At 41.0% G+C, this 21,716-nt stretch overlaps 1 protein-coding gene across 1 annotated transcript in view; it reads right to left on the bottom strand.

Moving 5' to 3' along the window:
• The window catches only part of LOC111219395 (metabotropic glutamate receptor 7-like), a 264,938-nt gene that overhangs the window by 118,102 nt on the left and 125,120 nt on the right, over positions 1-21,716 (bottom strand). The window contains exons 3-4 of the mRNA XM_022742056.1: positions 6,993-7,128; positions 6,260-6,414 (exon numbers count right to left, since the gene is read on the bottom strand). Coding sequence (XP_022597777.1) covers positions 6,260-6,414; positions 6,993-7,128 — 291 coding nt within the window. The remainder of the gene's footprint in view (positions 1-6,259; positions 6,415-6,992; positions 7,129-21,716) is intronic.

Below are 21,716 nucleotides of genomic sequence, written 5' to 3'. Positions count from 1 at the left end.
TGTGGTGGAGGGATGGAGGTCTTTATGAATTTCTTAAATCATTCATTGTAGCTTTAGAAATGTTGATGCTTATTTTTCGAGGACTCCAATCAATTTTTTGTTGCTTTTGAGAAAGCTCAGGTCTGTTTTGGGGGTAGTCAAATCGCCCCCAGCTTCCCCTGTAATTTGAACACTGGGTGAGAAGTGGTTTTACATGTAAGAAGAGAAGAGCTGCACTGAGGCAACGTTTGCAGGAGACCGTTATAAATTTTGCAGGAAGACAACAAGTTTGCAGCAGTTTGAACTCTTCAGCTGTGTGAATACAGCTGAACAGTTCAAGTATCTCTCTCTCTGGCTCAAAATAAATACATAAATACATTTAAAAAAAAAAAGCAAAACGTGGAGATGTGGGATTGATGAGTAAAAGGCTGTTGAACTAAATTAGGACAGTTTTTAGTTTCTTGTTCTTTTTGGCTACATCACACTGCAGACACAGATCAGAACTGTTGCAGTAGTGAGTGTGAATCCTACACTGGCTGTCTGGATATAACAACCTCTCCAATGCACTTGCTAATGCCACATTACAGGATTGTTGCAACAGCACCAGGGTACATTCAGCTGAAACAGATAAATAACAGAGATGCAGACTGCAGAGGCAGCAGCGCGTGATAAATAATCTGTAATTATAAAGCATCATTTATAATGTGTAGCCCTGTCACACTGAGGGGATCATTGTTTGGAGGAATATCAAACCGGGAAACAACAGTATCATATAATTTGTCTATCATATTCAATATATATTTTCTCTGTAAAATGGTTTTGTTCCTGCTGCATCTCCTGTGAGGAATTTGTATGAGCTTACTGTATATTATTCTGCAATTTTTTTCTCTTATATCCAAAAATAAACTGCTCAGTTATCAAAGCAAACAGACGGCGAGACACCTGGGTGACTGCACAATGCACAGAGAATATATTTTAAAAAGAGCAGTATAAATATATAAGTAGTAATATATAGGCTCTGTTCTGACTCAAATACACGTTTCTTTGTTCATAAGTGCATCTGAAGTCTACAGCCGTGAAAAGTTTCGTACCTTTCATACATAATATAAAGAATGTGTCTGTTCTCTGTGCCAACTGTGAGCTCCCAGTCATTTCCTGCCTTCTCAGGCAAATGTGTGCAGGAGGACATCCATCTTGGCGGATACTGATCATGTTTTAAACATAGAGGCAGATTAAAATCCACACTCTCCTATCAGCCGTACGCACACACACACGGGTACACTGAACCCACCAGCTCTGAATTCCAAACAAAAGAGGATGGTGAGGGGTGGGGGGGTGGGGGCGACGTGTAGGCAGGCTTCTCTCCTCATTTCCCTCTGCCTAAGAAAATCAGACCCACAGTCGTTTTTTTTTTTCTCTGGACTGCAGCTGCAGAGGGGAAAGTTTGCTTTTGCTTTGGTGCATTTTAGATGAGTTTAGTCTTTGTTCAAACTGACATGAATGTGAAGTGAGGCTTGAAAACAAAAGTCACACGGGGTCACGGGTTGAGACGCTGCCACCCCGAGAGGTCATGATTCTGAAGGAGTCAGAACAAATCATTCCAGCTTCCTAGATGCAGCTACACGGGCGCTTTGTGACCGATCAATCATATTTATACTGTAATGTGGATTAGTTGCACAGTTAAAGAAAAAGATTGATGTTTCTCTGACGGTCAGATCCACACCACTGTCATGTGCGTATGGTAAAGACGAAGCTACAGCCTGCAGCTGTAACATAAATCCAGCTATATATTTATTTGTGACCAACTTGCTATGTTTATGTTTAGTGTTAACTCCTCTTTCTGGCTTTGTACAGTGCATTGGTTTAACGGTTTCTCAGAGGTCTGACATCAAATGCCTGAGTTTTGTAGATTAGAGGGTGTAATTGACTCTGGGAAGTGGATCCATCTCAGCTGGAGGCTGCAGACTCAGCAGGTGTCCTCTGCCGCAGAAGCAAAACTTCCCTCAGCCCATAGCCTCATTTTCAGCTCTCTCTCCACCTCTCTCTTTCTTGCTTTCTTTCTTTCTTTCTTTAACTTTGCTCTATCATATTTTCTCATCTCTCTTTTGTTCATCCCATGTTTTTCATTCTCCATCCCATATGTCCCACCTTTCTCTCGCTCCCTCCCTCTCTTTCGGGTTCGGTTTCAGTAATTAACAGCTACTGTACCAGGGCTGTGTTCAGACAGGCAGCTCAGATTTACATTTACATGACAAACACTGGAGCTGGACATAAATTTTCTGGGGTCTGAGAAGACAATAAAAAGAAATCTGACCTTTTCAGTTTGGATCAAACTCACAGGAGATCTGAAATGAGTTTTTGATTTATGCTGAACCAGACACAGTGCAGTTTTTTTTCTTTTTTAACATGTAGGCCTATGTGATATCACATTGTGATAAAAAACAGGTACGTTTTCATTCTTCTAACCTGCTGAAGCCACCAGACCTCTGCATCATTTTTAGAGGTTGACAGTGTTCATTTCTAAACACATCAAATCAATCTAGTGTCACGAAAGCTGTCATATCAGCATTTAAATGAGCTATTTGTAAGTTTTGCTATTGCTACATAGCCAGTGTTAGCATTAACGGCTGTTTACTTGCCATTACTTGCTGTCTTTCCAAAAGCTCCAGCTGTCATTGCGTTCATGATACAACAGGTTATAATATGCCCTCTGAGCAGATACTTCTTCATGGCAGACTGGATACTACAGTGACTCGGTATCGGAAAGTGACAAGACAGGCCGGCAGGGCCCAATCTAGCTGGAGCTTGCTAACTTAAGTAGCCTAGAGGAAAAGTGATAGAAATAGAATCAGAACAAGGGTTTTGCTTTCCACCACAGGAGACAGCTCTTGGCAAGTAGAGGAATGAAGTTTCTTCTAGACTGGTAAGTAAACAGCTGTTAATGCTTACATTGGCTATGTAGCAATAGCAAAACTTACAAATAGCTCCTTCGTGTTATATACATGTAGCTTACATGTATGTGTTTATGAGTGAGAAGTTTGTTAGTTCTCTTGTATGAAGATACACATGCAGGTGATGGGATACACATTGCTGCCATGGTTTCAACTACTGATCTACAGTAGTTTAGTTATAAACTATATAGTCAATTATATTGCAAATAAATCTATAAATGAAACAGTTATGTTTATAAATATAGTTATATTTAGTTCAGTAGTGGCATGGTAACAAATAAAGGCAGGGAGGAAGAAAACTGCAACCTAGTAATGAAGAAAATTGCCAATATTTAATAAGGAAAGAAACAAATTCAGTTATGGTGAAAAAAAAAGAATGTAAACTTCAACTTTGGTTTGTTTACAAGAAAACTAGACGAGGAGCTCTAAGGGTTTATTACAAGCAGCGCAATAGGGAGGGCCTTCGGGTGGGTTCTGCTTCGCTGCCTCTTAGTGGTTTTGTTGTATATGTTTCATCAGTGTGAATGGATGCATTAAACTGAATTGGCTACACTCAGTCACCATTGTCATGGAGGATATAATCTGCAGATGAATCAATAGTGAAAATCATTGTTAGCTGCCGCCTTAGTTAGGTTGAACCAAGCTCAATGTATTTCTAATATCAGGTTAAAGACCTTCATTATCACTCTTGTGCTGACATGGTGCATATTCATGAACCTAGTTTGTATCTAATCAAATTAGCACACAGCGTGTGGTTCTTGGTAATACTCATGCATAAAAATAACTGTAGACAATGCTCAGAGAGTGGGAGGAATGAGGAGTGCATAAGGGCCCTGCAGCAGGTTAATCTGACCATGACTCTCCCTCCCATCGCTAGAGCACACCCTCTGATGTAATGAGTCTGCTTCCCTCATACCTGAGTAACCCAGACTGCCCGTCACGCCCGGGTATTCTCCTACTAGAAAATCTCCATTTCCATAAATAATTTGTCAGAAAAATAGGGGACAAAAGAGCACATGGAACGAGACAATGTTTATTAGGGCATCAACCAAGGTTACACTCACACCGACTTCCTCTCCTATAGTTTGCATCTACTGACAGAACGTGTGTTTTTGAAGATGCACTGCATGCCACTTAAAATGTTTTCGGGGGAAAGAAAAGGTCAGAAATTGATGCAGCAGCTAAAACACTGGCAATAAGATTACAGAGGCTTTCCTATGTGTGCGGGAGGATTTAGAGTCCAAAAAAGAAAATCAGATTTGGTTGTTTCCCATTAAGCTTCTCACTGCAGTGTTTGTGTCATCAAGAAAAATAAGAAAAGAACAAAGGATTCATGTTTTATTTGAAGTTAAAACTCTTAGAACTGGCAACAACAAACGCAGTTTTAAACCTTTGTCAACGTCTTTTTCATGCTCCAACTTATTGGTAGTTACTGTACAACGCTGTAATACTAATGCATCTCAATGTAACGGCTGTCATCGGCATGAAGAAGGCAGACAGTACTGTCAGCCTCCCTCACCCTGACTTACGTTTCCCCTGATCAGCATTTTGTGCATCTTTATGTTGTCAGAGCTGTCAGAGGGGGAGAGACAGTACTTCCTGAAATTTAGTAATCTGCGTGGTTCAGCATTGTGGGCAAAGATCAATAGGACAAGCAGCTGGTTATCTTAGCTTAGCATAAAGACTGGGTAGCCTCGCTCTGTCCAAAGGAAACTAAATCCACCTACCAGCTCCTCTAAGGCTCATGCATTATTAACATTAGTGTAAAAATTATGTTGCTGTTTTACAAGCGTCCAGAAGAAAAATCCCACCCTACAACTTCATGTTTTTTACACTTCAAGCCAAGGAGTGAACCTAGTTTGTTTCTCTCATTTTCATTGATGCAATTTAGAGTGATGCATTACACACATACACAAAGAGACACTCGAAAAAAACTATCGAACTGTGAATGAAAAGTTTACTTTGGCGCCTCGCATTTGGTTTGTTCAGAATTCACACGTCTGCAGTTTGTGAAGTGAAGCTTGAAAACAAAAAAGTCAGACAGGGTGTCAGCTTTTCGTGCGCTGCCTTTCTGCGACGTTTCAAGAATTCTGGAGGTGGAGGAGTCAAAACAAATCAAAACTGCAGTGGCTCAGTATTCATACTGTAATGTCGATTACTTCAACAGTTAAAGGAACCTTTTGACAATGTGGGAAATACACTTATTCTCTTTAAAGCAAGGAGTTAGATGAAGGTGAATTCCATTCTTTTATTCGGCCATGTCTCATAGATACAAGAGCAGCAAGCAGCTGGTATAGTCCAGCACATCATCCCAGTAAAACAGCAAACTGTCACTTTGGGACTTGGTGGTGGTTTGGCCTGTTTCTGGATGGCTACACTCCCTATGGACAGATTTCATTATGTTTCTGATTTTATGTTCACATCAGGCATTTACAGATGACCATTTTAATCTTTAATCTTACAAATGCTCAACATCTGGCTCCGTATGAGACACAGTTCAACAACAAAGACGCCCCGAACCACCGACCTTCTGATCTGTATCTTGTGGCTGAAATTGTATTTTGAACATGCTGTGACTGGGCCCCTATCCACAAGCTTCTGAAGCTTGCCGGGGTGTCCCATTTTCACCCACTGTTATGTGTATTCTATTCCTGATTTGAATGAATGAATTCATTAATGCATCAGGGGGCGACTGGGCCTCCCTTCTGAGCCAAAGCCACCCAAAGGCAATTCCACAAAACAAAAACTATGATGAAATTAAAATTGAGAACCTTATTTTATTCTTGACTATAACGAGACTAAATGTGAACAAAACGTAACCTTTGAAGACAACCACTGCAACTTCTTTCCCACCCACTCAAGCAGTCAGCCATTTGTAGAAAGATATTGTACTTCAGTTGCTTCAACGTCACCGTAACTGAATCCCCACATAACATACAGCAATGATCCTGGTCAGACATGGGCAGATGATGCTTATTGACTGAATCAGACCGAGCGCCAACATGGAAGAGGACAGATCATACAGGGATAGAGGGACAACTTCTTCTCTTCATGCTTGATTATGGAAGGTCTGATAAAATCTTTGGGACTGACTGTGATATTGAAGCACAGCAGATACAGTAGTGCTGATGCTGGCTCTCTGGCAGGATGATGATCATACATCATCATCAAAAGGGTTTTTATTCAATTTTATCGCAGGAAACTGAGAAATTGAGTGAGTGTTCTCACTGATGATTTTTTTCTGCTCAATCAGAAAAGAGGACGATGTGTAAAGCCGTCACGTCCAGCACAAGCAACCCTAAATAAAAGCTTTATAAAAAGGAACTTACCGCTGATGGTGGCTCTCTTTGGCAGTATGGTGACGGCTCCGACGGCAGCATCCTCCAGCTGGTGGATGGGACTGTTTTTGGCCCCCCAGCTGTCAGAGCCAATCCACATGAAGTGACCAACCTGGTCAGCTCGCTTACTGGCATTCAGGATCCCCCTGCATTCAAACATACGCCATCAATGAGTCACATGCTGTGCGTATGTGTGTTTGTGTCTATGACAACAGTTGTATTCATGGTGCAGAACTGAACATGTAGCTACTTCAGGGCAGATTGGAGGCTGCAGCGAGTCGCTATATTACAAGATGGGCTGGGGCTAGCTGGTTAGCATGCTAACTTCAGTAGAAGAAAACACATGATAGAGACAAGAGTTAACACTGGCGTTGGTTTCCACCGCTGGGGACAGCTGTTGGTGAGTAAAAGAATGAAGTTTGATGCCGAACTTGCAGCGTTTCTTCTAGACTGGTAAATAAACAGCTGTTAATGCTAACAGTGGCTATGTAGCAATAGCAAAAAATGGCATTCAACAGAAGTCGAATTAATGCAAAACCAAGGGGTGCATCAGTTTTGTGTGTCGGCTTCATGAAAACAGGAAATGCAGCCAAAAGAAAAACCAAAAAAAAAAAAAAAACAATAACCCAAAAAACACACACAACATTTAACATTAACCTGAATATCTTACATATGACATTAAACATTAAAGTGGATGGTGTTTAAAGAAAGCGTGTTCGCTTACCTGATGTCCTCATCAGAAGCGAACAGGATGACTGCCCTGGCGTACCGAGTGTCCAGCAGCAGGCGGATGATTTTATCAAAGTCAGAGGGTTTGTGGTCATGAGGGATCTTCAGTGACTGAGCTATACAGATTCCACCTGAGGAGGCACAGACCAAAGGGCAACATTAATATACTGGAACTTGATGTATTCCCTGTTCTGAAGGAAAAAAGGGTTATTTATTGATTTTACTGTCAATGACTGTAATCGTTAAAAAAACATCCTCAAAAAAGGTTTTTCCGAGAGTCTTGTCAAAAAAGTTAAAAGTCGCAGTAAAAGTTACGGCAATTGAAGAACCTAAAAGAGGGGAAAACGCAGCAGGCTTTAATGGAGCGCCAGAAGAAAGAGAGCTCTGCTTCTCTCTCTCTCTCTCTCTCGCTCTCTCTCTCTCTCTCTCTCTCTGCCGCCTGACATTTCATGAAACCACCTACATTTCTGCTCTCAGCCATCTTAAAAGTACGAGGAAAAAGACTGTTAGAGTTCCAGGCTGAGACGTTGCTAGTTTCAATAAATGTCACTCAACTGCACAAAAAGTGTGCAGGTTTTTTTTTTTTTTTTTAAACTTTACTTTGCTCAACATGCACCATTTGCCAGAACTCAGTTGGGTGCAAAGGCGTTGTCCTTTTACTGATTCACATTCTATAGTAGTGAATCCAAACTACATGCATGATGAATATTTCACTATAGATGAACCTGAGTTGTAGGTGGAAGTAAAGTATCCTCCATCACTGCAGTGAACCTCTGTAAAACACTGTGACGTATGGAAAGGATTTCACTTTTGAATTAGACGTCTTTTCTTATTTGATGCTCTTACTTTAGAAAAAAAAAAAAAACAGAGACTGAGGCCCACAATCCTCTGCTTCATGAATTCAATTATACTTTTATAAATCTCCATTAATATCCTCATGTTTCAGTGGCATTATGAGTGGCATGCCAACTAACTGGTCTGTCAACATGGGGCCCGATGGTGAGTCATCAGCCTGCTGATCTCTGAGCCGACGTTTCCTGACCCACAATCCACTTTGACTGAATCATTTTTATTCAACGATGATTACAATTCTAGACATAAGCTTGCCAGTAATGCAGAGCTGGTCTAATGCCTCGAGCACGTCCATGTTCAAAATCTCATGACAATCCATTCAGTAGCTGATGAAGTCAGTCATTTCTATCCACAGAGCCACGGTGCTACTACGACTAGAAACATTTTTGATTTACCATTTTAAAAGGCTGCTATAGCACCCAGGTGAATAAGAGGAAGTCCTGGTCATACACATTTAAATACAATGATTACTTCCCACAGATTTGTAAGAGCAGTTATGCAAATCAATTTTCTGAGCCGTTCACAAACCTTCCGACACCAACTTCAAGAGTTTGGCCTTTAAGAGTGTCTGCTGTCATTACAGTGAGACAAGGGTAAAACCAGCGAGGTCAGAGGTTTTTCAGTCTTCCTTGTATCACAAATTAGATCAGATATTATGCCAGTTACAAAAGGCTCTTCAGGGCAAGCCTGCAGCTTGTGGGAGTGAGTGTGGATAAGCTGAGGTCATCAGGTCACATACTACTCTTGTTTTCAGGAGCTCTTTTGCACCAAAGCTTGATGTTTTTTTGAATGCAATTAAAACCTTTTCTCAGCTCAGGCTGTCACATGCAACATTAATGAAACTGGACCTAAACATAAATAAAACACTTGAATCACAAGGACAATTTGAATTTTGAAGATTGTTAACACCACAGAAGAATTGTGATACAGTGTCGTGTCTTTATGAAAATGCTGGAACAAGCAGATACAGAATATATGATTTTGTCAAACTGTAAAAAAAAAAAAAAAGTTTTATCTAATTATTAAAGAGAGGAAATGGAAGGGGAATAGAGTGCTGAATGTTTTTTAACATTGATGTAGATCTTTTGAATTTAAAGGCTTTACATCCACACGGCCTTGTTCATATCTTTAAATACCATAGGCCCACAAATGAGAAGAGTCAACCCCGACTTTTAAAGGTCCCATATTTTACATTCTTCCAGTGTTTTATTTGAAGTGTTGATCCATTAGAAGATATATTTATAGTTTTAAGAACTAAAAACCATCTCAATGTAGTTTTATATCTCCTCTCCCAGGCTTCTCTCTGGAACTCAAGTAACAACAGGTCGGTGAGCCAATCAGAAGAGAGGCACTGACGCTTTCCTTTGACTGGCCGACTCTTTTCTTAGTAATTGAATAAAACTATAGCAGATTTCAGGTAAACACGCAAAATGGTGCAAGGTTGGATGGTGGTTGCAGGTGGGCAGGGCTTGGGGCGTGGCAGAGAGCGGTGACCGTTTTGCTGTGACATCACAAAGTTACAGAAGTCTTGACGGCTCATCTTAAGGCTCAGTTTTTGAATACAGGCTGTGTGCATTTCTCTGTGGACTGAGCGCTTTGATACTTTCACAGTAAAGAACTTAGACCTGCTTTATAATCAAAAAAGAGATCGAAATCTCAGTTTATACAGCATGGGACCTTTAAATCCCTGGCTCCGCCCAGGCTGTAATATCACAGTCCTTCATCTCAGCGTGGTCCATGTGAATGTGACAAATCAAACTCACAAACATCTGAGAAAATCAACACTGAGATTCTTTCAGAGGAGCAGAAAATGTTTATTTCTCTAACCTTTTCACCTCAGCTCCGCCATCCATGCTCTATCAGTAATGTGGACTGTACTGTACGACCCAGTAGACGGCAATGAGCCTCCAGCTGGGAACTCAATTCCAGTGTTCAGAGGTTAATACAGTCTTCACAGGAAGCCCATGTTTTTATCACACTAAATCACTGAGTTTATCACTAAACTCAGCAATGTGAAACAAACACAACACGACTCAGGGTTTCTTTTTATCTCCTTTTTCTTTCTGCCCTTCTTCAGTTTTTTTTTCTGGCCTATCTGAATGGTCTTTCTTCCTGTACTTCTTTCATATGAGTTCCTTCATTCATTTCCTGCCTTCTCTCCTTCCTTGCTGTTTCTTTATGTTAGTTGCTTCATTCTGTCCTTGTTTTATGTTACGTCTTTATTTCTCTTGCTTCTATTATTTCCAAGGATTGAATCATTTCTGCATTACTTTTTTACCACCACTGATTAAATTTTCTAGTGTTTTACCATCCTCTGATTAATACAGTAATTCAAAGTGTTGCAGTCGCATCTCTGTGTTGCACAGAGAGCATCCCAGTTCAGCCTGACGATACATGAAGCCTTTTCTCTCATCGCTGCAGATAAACTGAGCTGAGGAATGTGAAGCTTCTCTTATATTTTGGAGGACAATAAGAGGAAAGGAAACTTCCTGGCTCAGATGTTTGTTTAGTAAAAGCTGAATTCAAATTCTGGTGCAGTATATGAAGTACAGGAGGTAGTTTTCCTGGCCTGTCAGTAGCGGGTCTTGATGATGGTGTTAATCTGACAGGCTGTCCATACAGGGAGGAGCAGGGATATCCGGATGTCTATCTGATGCCCGAGGAATAAATACACTGATCAATGTGCTTATTTGTTGTGATGATCAAACATAGGCTGTCTGTATTGAGTACAGTCTCACAGCTACCACTGCAAAGTTCGAGTCTGTGTCTGTTGGAGCGGCTCATCATCTCCTGTTGCGCGAAGACCATCATCGAGTTTTTCTCAGAGCCAGGCTCTTTACCTCCTGCTCCTCCTGCTGTGGAGCTTCTTCAGTCTCAGAAACAACAGGTGAGTGGACTTTAAGGACATATGGTTATTATTTTGTACTGCTGCAACATTAAAACACTGTTATTTAAACATTATTATTCGTCACTGAGGTTGGTAATGACATCCGCTTCTTTAAAAATGCATCTACAAATCAAGACAACAGCCATTTCAGTCAGTTTTTTGTCAGCGGATCAATTTGAAGTATTGCAGCGAGTAATGAGACGAGAAGGAGCGGCCACAATGGTCCACTTCCCTCATTGGCATCATTACATCTAATATAATGTAATCTAATTTACATTTATATATGAAAGGGTAAGTAGGAGTTCAGTGTGGTGCTTAAGATAAATGGATGTCGATAAGCACATAATGAGGATGTGGTGATCAAATGTGACCTTCTTGTTAAACAGCGCAATCTGATAAACAATTCACTCACAACAAACGTCACAAATAATTGAACCTTTTTCTGTGAAAGAATGTCTGTAATGTGGGGCCTCCGCCGGCCATGTTTTCTTTTGTGGCGACCTGATGTGCTTTATTTGACATATCAACCATAATTAGTCAGCCAATTAGTGGCCTCCTGATGCCGGCCAGAGAGCAGCGGAAAACAAGAATGAATGAAAAGAAGGAACGTGAATGTCTGAACCAAATTCCTTGACTTTGTTGTCGAGTTATTTCCCTTAACAACGGCCTCATGGTGGCGCTAGAGGAAAAGTCAGAGGATCATCAAAGTGGGTAGGATTCATCCTGAGTGAAACATTCATTTCCGAACAAAATGACATGACGATCCGCCCAATAGTTGTTGAGATATTTGAGTTCAGAACCAAAATGGTGGACAGGTGATTTTACCAACCATCGAGCCACACTGCTAACATACCCATGACTTCTAAATAGAGTAGGGGACACTGGAGACGGTTGCGACACTTTTTGCAATTCTGTCAGAAACTTTTTGGATTAGACCAACCAAACCTTTATGTATTAAACTTACATCTATCTGCTAGTTACACATGTCATTTAAAGATGATTAGATATGACATGTCATTCGCAATATTTATTTGAATGGAAGAATGCAGATGTTGCAAGTGACTACAAACCTGGGGGCATTTGCAATATATTAAAAATACATTCAATTTCACGAAACTTTCTGTTTTGATCTGGCTGCTGAACTTGGGGACAGTGGCAATAACTTGTTACAACTGTTCTCACCCCACCAGCCGTGACAGAACATTGTGTAATAGCGAGATACCTTGACACATGCTAACCATGTCACTTAGAAGTCAACAAAACAATGTTTTGATTCATTCAAAGGAAATATGTAATAATGATGCAATAAATGCAACAGCATATGTTCAATGTGTCTTCTGTCTACCTGGCAGGGGGAGGGTCTAACTGACCCTGTTTCTGATTGGAGGAATAAGACTTGTTGCAACCGTCACCCGGTCTCTTATCTGACAGTTAATTGTCATCCACTATCAAAAAACTACCTGTTCGTTGATGACTGCCACTCACGAGGAGCTTATTGTACATCAGACTTTATTATCTGATACGATACGCCGCACACCACTGTGCAGTACTGAACAGAGCTTATCTGTTAATGCAGGGAAGACACAGAAATTTACAGCCCTCGAGTAGCTCACAGTGAAGTGAGAGACAAACATTAAGTTGATAGACAACCTTCCTTAATTAGGTTCTTCAGCGGCTGGTGATGTATCACTTTATCACGGAGCTTTAGGAGCGATCAGAGTGCTCCCCTGAAAATAAATGTTTGTGACGCCGGATACTTCTCATCATTACCGGCTGATATATTTCCTCTGCGCGCACATTGGGTGGTTCTACACCGAAAGCTGAGGTACATTAGATTCAGAGCTACATGCATCATGGCGTATACATGGAAATCAATCGAGGCAATAGGAAGCTGCTGGCAGCAGCAAAACAAAGGAGGAGCCTTTGGACTGTCACTGCTTTTTTCACCTGAAGGCAAAGACAACAAGTTGTGTGCTTCTTCAAAATATCGTTCATGGCTATCAAACGACATGTTCTTACTTGCAATGGACTATTTTGTATTGTTGTATTGGTACTTTTACTGGGTACTGAGTACTTTCTAGGCCACCCCTGAAGTTCTGCTTAATTTACATCATCTGGCAGATTAATGAGTTCTGAGGTTTCACATTGAAAATTGTAAATCCTGCCTTTTCTGAGCTGAGCTCATTACATGCCATATCAGTTTTCATTGTTAATACTATTGATAATATGCATTATGTGCTTCCAAATCATTCATCTGGCTTCATGAAGGCCAAGGACAAAGAAGCTTGCATATCCATCTCATCTGTTGAAAAGTCCATAACGTACTGCCATGACTGCTCATCTCAAATTCACCTGCAGAACCGCAGTGTGCGAGATCAAATATATGTATGATGAAAGGGTACTCTGTGTTGGCCCCACATTTTATTCAACAAATGAATAAAACATTTGGCATTGGGTATGCAGTGGTCAACACTGCAGTATTCCCCCTGGATCTCATACTTATACTGTATCTATGGATTTACATGTCGCTGCTTCAGGTCTAAATTACCTTCACACCTCCTGACAATATGAACATGTTACACGGTAGATTGAATTTTAAAAGGGGTTACTGAATTTTCAAAAAACAATGACTGTGGTTCTGTGATTGTTAATTATGTCTCTGTGTTATAATATAATACAGGTTTAATAATGGTAAGTTCAGGGATTCCAGTCAGAATATTGTCATTTTGCTCTCCAGAGTCAGGGTTAATGGTCATCGACACAATAAAACAATGCTCTTAGTAATAAAGTACCAGAGAAAAAATACTATCAAATAGTCTACTATTAGTAACACTCCATTAATTCAGTATTCTACTCCTACAACACATGATGGACTGTTTAAAAAAAAAAAAAAAGGATGAAAATCGAAGTAGCAGAACCAGAGATATCATCTGGTTTTATTCCACACATTCTTCTTCCTTGTTGAAACCTGCTGCCTACATTACCCACAATGCACTTGAACCACTGACAGTTGGGTGGGTAGATCAGGGTGTGTTATGCTAGTAGCAGCTTATATATCCTGGAGCCTGGAGTAGAGATAAGGAGGGGGCTAGTGAGTTCACTCTCCAACTTCACACCCCTGAGAAGTTCAAGTTTTTAAAAAAATGTCATCAGAAAAATTAAATAGCAAAAGTCTTGCACCATGAGGGGCATCCTGTTGGAGCAGGGGTGTAAAGCACCGGCCATCAATGGCAGCGTCTCTGGTTCCATTCAAGGAGCTTTGTTGAAGGTCATTCCCCATCTACAAATCCCCTCACGTCCTGTCATCTCTCTGCTGTTGACTCTCGACTGACGCATACAAACAGCCACACACACCAACAAACACAACTCCTCATAGCCAAAAAGGCAAAACAGTCAGCGCCCTCCAAAATGAACTGTGAGTGTTTTGAAACCTGTTGTCTCTTTGGTGAAGATACTGACTGTTAGAAGACGGGATGCAAACCGACGTCTCCGGTGATGAAGCAACACAATTTGTTCACCAAAACATAAAACCTGACCTTAATATAAAGTTCAGTAGGATCATTACACCACGTCCACCTTTGTCTCTGAACATAAACTCTGCCACATTATTGGACTGTCTGTTCATGTCTGTTCAGAGGCAAACAGGGCAAATGCTTGGTGCCCACAATGGGAAAAGGGGTCCCTATAAACAACTATAAACCCCCTTAAACCTCGCATTAAGACACAGATACAGTGCACTGCTGCTGCCCCAGAACCGCCTTAATTGCGGCCCCTGATGATGTGTGCTGTGGCTCACATCTACCTACTGCCTGCATTGTAATGTCCACTGATAATCTGCACGTAAGGTGTTTAGGGGACATCTGTAAATTGCAGCATCTGCCAATAGTCAGCATGTGTTGGAGGCGGGGGGAAGGGGGGGGGGGGGGGGGATTTCTCGATGTGCTTCAATGGGCTTATTTGCCTGGGGACTCCCAGAGTCTCGGATCACCATCGTGTCTGTTATCATCTCATTCATGCTCATGTCAAACGAGTGACATCAAAACGACTCAGGCTTTTTAATCCTTTGCCTTGATTACACTCCTTTTTAACCCAAAATTTAACTTGACTCTATTTTAACTGTTTTACATTATATAATGATTTCTGATGAAGAACTAGTAAAAAATTTTGAAATTCTCCCTTTGGCACCAATATGTCAATTACATGTGCATAACGACGTCTGCGCCACATTAGGCAACTTTCATGTCACCAGACGAGCAAATGATGCACACCTCATGACGACTGCTGCGACAAAGATGTTATAACAGAGGAGCTTTGAACATCGCTGCCTCATGTGCAGGGGGACCAATTCAAGAACAGACTGATTTTTAACAAGACGTTTCTGCTCTGTGTAGTGAATTAATTAAAGAAGCCGCTGGACCGTATAGAAACTGTGTTCACTTCTAAGCAGCTCAGCTGGAATAGTTCCACATGCTGGCTGAGCGAGGCTGAAGTCAGGGAAGCAAACAGGAAGGTTTTCATCTCGCGTTCTTAAATGACATCAGAGAACACAGCACTCAAAACAGGCACACTTTGGCGCCTGCAGTTGATTAGTCTTGTGAGACTGACCGGACCGACTGCAGTTGGTGTTGAAGGAGGCTATTTACTTGTGTTATGTATTATTTTTTTGAGGCTTTAATTTTGCTGCAGAGACAATTTGCATAGATGGTTCTCCTGTCCGAGCAGCTGTAGTGTAAATAAAGGCATGGATTGCTTTTACAGATTTATCTTAGAAGATATATTTGTGGTTTTAAGTTCCAAAAGCCATCTCACTGTAGTTTTACATCTCCTCTCTCAGGCTTCTCTCTGCAGCTCTAGTAACAACAGGTCGGTGAGCCAATCAGAAGAGAGGAGGCTCTGAACCTCTCATATATTATACAACTGGTAGGTGCTGAGTCGTTCTGGCTCAACAGCAGAAGCACAAATAACAGTGAAGGTTTACGATGAAGTGGATCTATATGAAGTGAGATTAAATTATAAGTATAATGATTTAATTTCTACAGTCTGGGTTCAGTTCACCACCTCGCCGTTTGCGTCTCCATCTGTTCGTACGCACGGGTCAGAGTGTCTGTACAAGTTTGGTTTTTTACAGATACCAACTTTTGCGTGGGAAGCACTGTGTGTGCAATGGTTATAAATAAGGCCCCTTGCCTGATGAAACCAGGTTTTCTTCATGTGCGGAGGAAACCAGGCACTGCTCATCACCATCCCAACAGTGAAGCATGGTGGTGGTGGCAGCATCATGCTGTGGGGGTGTTTTTCAGTGGCAGGGACAGGGAGACTGGTCAGGGTCGAGGGGAAAGCTGAACAGAGCAAAGCACAGAGATATCCTTAATGGAAACCTGGTCCAGAGCGCTCGGGACCCCCACACTGGGCCGGAGCTTCACCTTCCAACGGGACAAGGACCCCAATCACAGCCAAGACGACGCAGGAGCGGTTTAGTTACAAGCAGCTAGAGGTAAAGATTCACCTGATGTCACTAAAACTTTTATTTCTCAGCGTCTGAAGCAGATAGAGGCATGGAATAAAAAAAACATTTTTCTTTTATTGTAAATTATTGCCTTTACACTGATGTTCATCAACATTTTTTTTTAAAAAACTTGATAAACGTTATAAAGAATTGAACTGAAAATGTTGCCAAATGTGCTTGTTTTTCCAGCCATTTCCAGATTCAAAGGCAAAGGCAGTGATTTACAGTAAGAGTCAGAATTTTTACTGAATGTCAAGCTTTTCAGAAAACCCTCAGGTTTCAGGAGGTTGTTTTCAGACAAAGCTGAGGTTTTTAGAGGGAGCCTTAGGTCTTAATGGATAAGGACAGCAGGTAAACACGGGGGAGGGTTGCATTTGCGTTAAAGGTTAAATGCATCCTGAGCAGAAAAAGACCTGTAGCCCACTTGGTCCCATGTCGTACCGTACAGAGAGAGACTTATGAGGTTGTGATAAGCTCCTCTGGATCCCGACACTGTGCTCGCTTCCAGCAGTCGTTCTGACCGCTCAGCCTTGACAACTCCCTGGCAGCGCCTCACACTTCGACCTTGCAAGTTTTGACACTCGCAGCCATAACTCCCAACACTCGGTGGTTGGAGCGGGAATGAGGCCATAACTCAGTCTGAGGCGTGGCCTTACTACACACACACACACACACACACACCTACCCGTGCTCGCACAACGATATGGACATACTTTAAGCAAAGAATGATTACCTGGATCAATATTTAGTCATGAGTAATACAGAAAAATCCAAAGGTTGGCTCTGAGCGGAGGTGTCGTTAGTTGGGGGAGGGGGCTGCAGAGTAATTTGTTGGTCCATGTGAACGCTGTCTAGCTGGGATTCTCTGGATTGCAGAGCACAGTAGGAGCAATCAGCTGCTATTTAATGACAGACATGAAAGACTGAGAAGGTCGATTAAGATTCATGACGCTTGCTCGAAACCTTACACGACTTTGAGAGACTTTAATGCACTTGTGCCATGCTCTTGTCATGTGGGAGGGGAAGTAATGATGGAAGAGATTTATGTCTTTGACTTCCATACTTTCTGGGGCTGAGATATAGTTTCCCAGTCATGATTACGACTTAGATTTTTTAGATCTACAAGTGGGAAAAACATAATTATGTTAACGCCAATATGATGTGAATGCAGCATTAAGTGCCTGGTTGCAGTCGGCTTTCTCTAGTGATCTTAAATAAAAACGAAAAACCTGGTTTCCATTATTGTGGTCAGAGATTAGATATTTCCCAGCTACATTTCTGCTGGAAACATCTATTTCTTGAACATTTATTCGTGTAAACACGTTTATAACCTGCTCTCACGGGTGCACCTGTGCAGGACCAAGACTGCACGGAGACCCGGAAATTAACAGCTGGGCGGATGGGTGAATTTGTTGAACTTGCAGGGGTCATGAGACCGACTGAAAGGTGAGAGGGCGGTTAGAACGCCACCATGATGAACAGTTACATTATTAAAAAACTGACATGAAATAAAAGTGTCATTGGGAAAATGGCTTTAATGAAATAATGTTTTATTAATAATATATTTTCATTATATTTTATTTTTTATTATATTATATTACGATAAAACTCTCATTATGAAAATGAAAATGATGAAATAAGTTATTCATACACCAATTTATTTTACAATTACTTTTTTATTTATTTAATACCAACTCTTTGGGACTGACGGACCCAGGGGATTTTTGGCGGGGGGTGGTGTGTGTGTGTGTGTGTGTGTGTGTGTGTGGGGGGGGGGGTGGGGTGGTGGGGGGGTGGGTGTGGGGGGGGGGGGGGGGTTAATACACTCCAACAAATTTGATCAGGCTGTGTTACCTTCAAGTAATTCTTCAACAAAATCTCTATCAATAAATCCTGAAGAAAAAAAAAATGTTTTGAGTCGTCTTTGTCTCTTCTGAGTACATTCAGCATTTTGTATCAGAAATGACACTTTTCTTGCAAAGGTTTGATTTTTGTTTTTTTTTGTTTTTTTGAAATCCAAGATGTCATTTGAAGTGAAGAACCCAAGATGTGTAAAATCCTTTCAAGAAAAAAAAAAAAAGCACATAAAAAGGGATTTTGAGGCAGTAAGTTAGAAGACAGAGTTCACAGACTTCAAAACCAAAGGTGGGACAGAGAGCAGCCATTTAAGTCTTTATAGTGTAAGTCGAGGAGGGAACTCTAAATGCCAACGTGGACTTGGGCGCGTTGGAGTCAGAGACAACTGGGTCTCACAGTTATGGCTGCTCTGGTCCCAAAGGAGCGCGTTTCAAAGGAACGATCCTCTGACCGCAAGTCCTACTTTTTTTTTTTTTTTTAAATCTTCTTTTCTGATCCAAAAGGAAGTTTGACTTTGCGGTGAAAAAAAAAAAAAAAAAACAAGAGAAGACTTCAACCAAATCCTGAGCAGAAAAAGTGAATCTGTCACTCTGTGTTTCAGTCATTCTCTCTCTGTCTCTGAGTCTGTTTTACCAAGCACACACACATACACACACACACACACAAATGCACACTGTAGACAGATACTTATCTATGACGCAGCCTTTCAGTGTGGACTGGGAAAGCTCTTAAAACTTTCCCTCTGATGTACTTTCTGTGTTTCAGGGAACGTAACTGGTAAAGTTTTCTGCTGGAAACATTAAGAAGTCTTTCACAGAGAAGGGGATATCAGTCTGACAGTAGAAGGAGCTCTTACTTTGAAAGGAAAAACGGGGTGGGATACAGTCTGAGAAAGTCTTATGCAAAAGAAAGCAAACTGTACAAATGCAGAAGAACACAGATGAGGTTTGGCGAGCAGAGACTTTGATGTGGTGAATCTGTGACTCGCAGACACAGAAAGGAAGAGGAATAACAAAGAAGTGGTAGAAAGTGAAGGACGCACTTTAACTTTTATGATTTGAATAACTCACATTTTGCTGTTTTTACAGCACCTGTGTGCACCTGTCCCTTTCACCTAACCACACTGCCCAGCCTCCATTTTGAAAACCCCCCTGTTATAGTGAAATACTTTAGCTTTTGAAAGCGAGTTTTCAGAAGCTTTCAGTCCCGACAAAACTCCCCTTTGACTAGATCACTCAGATCAGGATCCGCACTGATTGAATTCAGCTGAGAAAAAATGATTTCAGATGAGATTACTATTACAACACCATAACCCAACAAAACACACGAAGATTTGCTTCGGGGTCGTGTTTAAATTGTATTTGATAGAGATGATTGGATTAAACCGAGACAGAATTCAGTCCAGCATGCGGACATTATCCCCGAAACCATGTAATTTAAGAAGTCTGTAGCGTTTCGCTCTTTAAAAATGTAGAAATATGTAGAAACATCATGCATATTTTACAGGGTTTGATCAAATAAGTTATAAATGGTTTGCTTTGAGAGTGGATGAATCAGAAAGAGAGGGAGAGCTTTCATCATCAGAGCCATTTTACACTCAGGCCATCAGCAGAATATCAAAGCGCTGCATTTGTATTCACACGGAGGGAGAGAATACATAACAGGCTGACTGTGCTTGTTAGTGATACGCCAGCAATGGCAGTGGTCAACTCCAGGTCACACACATTTGCATACTGCACTTCACAGCATTTGGTGACAATTTACCAAATGTCAAAACACTGGGGTTTTTTTCGAGGCCCTAAAAGAAAGTGGTGGCTGTGATAGTTCCCATCATTTCTGTACAATGCGCTGAGCAGAAAAGGGCACTGACTGATCTCAGCTGTAAACACAGATGTTGTGTTGAAGCTGTTTATGTGAGGACCTCGTGCAACATGAAGGTTTCACACAAATATCAGAAGCATCAGTTGCACATGAAAGCGGCGGGAAAAATCCATTCTGCCTTGTTGATTTCTTTTAATCAAATGAATCCCTGTGCAGGACCTTCGCCGATAAAAAGAAGATGAAGATAAGATGCAGAAGACTTCGAGAAAGCGTTTTGAGACTTTAAGACATAAACAGAGAGATTCCTTCAATATTCTACATGTTAGTGTTTCCAATGCAGAAGATATGTGCTTGGCCAAACGTACATGCCTCACCCAAAAGTTTTTTAGTTTAATATATTAGTACCTGTGGTGCATTTTTTTTCTCTCCTTCTCAAAAATAAACAAGAAAGTGACACAGTGAGATATGTTTCATCACAGTGCACAAATAATGATTATATAAAGTCAGTTTTATTTATATAACCCGAGAGCAGAAATCTATACTGCACACACAACGCTGTCTCTTAGAAATCACGTTTGTGTCACTAAATTTGTTTTCCAATTATTTTGTGGTAACAAAAATATTCTCTGGCTGAATTATAACTTAAGAAAGTGAAGCTCAATGTTTATGTACTAAATAAACACCAGAATTCAGTGTCGACATCCTGAGCGCATAATCATTAGCTCTGTGGTCAATAGTATTATTGAACAACGTGTTATTAGTAACTCTTGTTTCATACTGTATTTTATATGTAGTTTAAATAGAGCGTCTTCATTTGTGAACATTGTGAACGACTTCCTGTGTTTTTAAAAAACACAATGTATTAGACCTGATGATGGTGCAACATAAAAAGTCAGAGGATCACAGTTAATTCATCCTGAGGAGAACATTAATGACTGAATTAGGGGCGGGTGATCTGGCCAAAAGATCATATGACATCATCATGTTAGGAAGAATCACAATCCACAATCTGGATCACGATTCTCGCCACAGATTTAGTTGATGCTCACATGACTAGTTGTGCATATGCTAAGCCTGTCACTTCAACTCACAAATCTCAGCATCCTGTTTCCGCTCAGATTTTATTGTGAAAGTCCAGACTGGAAGTTGTGATTTGTATCTTTCTGGCGCTTTGATGCTTCTTTCAGATGTTTCTCTACTTGCTGCTCCTCTTTGTCCACAATGCTGTTTTCTGTTTAGGCCTACCTGTGGAGTATTCGTTTGAACAGCGCTTTTTTATTTATTTATGAGGTAATACATCTCGGTACTTTAATTTGAAAGTTCAATCGGGACCCTAGCACCTCCCACCTCATGTTTCCCATGGATTGACTGTAACTCCATCGTGTTGAACTGCAGCTTGTGACAGTGGTTCTTGTTCTGCTCTGGTGGAAAACTTGCACATGTGCTACTAGGCAAAGCTCGCAGAGGCTGCAGAGCAGAACAAGCTGCTGTTGCCAGCTGCAGTGAGTGCGCTAGCTGTTTAACCGTTGGGCTGATTAGATATTTAATTTCAAAAGTTACTGCTAAATATAGCACCTTTTAATGACGCAATCTGTACAATTAATCTGAAAAGTAGATCACACGACAAAGTAAGATTGTCCATTGAACAGATGTTGAGAAGTGGAGGACTGACATGAGCCACCCTGTTAGCATGCCCAATAGCAAAGCTGTCGTAGAACCATTCTCCCTCTACAACTCTAGAAAAGTTGTCTGCATCGCCACGTTTGTTGGCTTGAAAAAGTTATATCAGCTCCCAT

Source organism: Seriola dumerili, unplaced genomic scaffold, assembly GCF_002260705.1.
Source record: "Seriola dumerili isolate Sdu_G_001 unplaced genomic scaffold, Sdu_1.0 BDQW01000066.1, whole genome shotgun sequence".
Lineage (NCBI taxonomy): Eukaryota > Metazoa > Chordata > Actinopteri > Carangiformes > Carangidae > Seriola > Seriola dumerili.
This window is presented reverse-complemented; position numbering and strand designations above follow the sequence as displayed.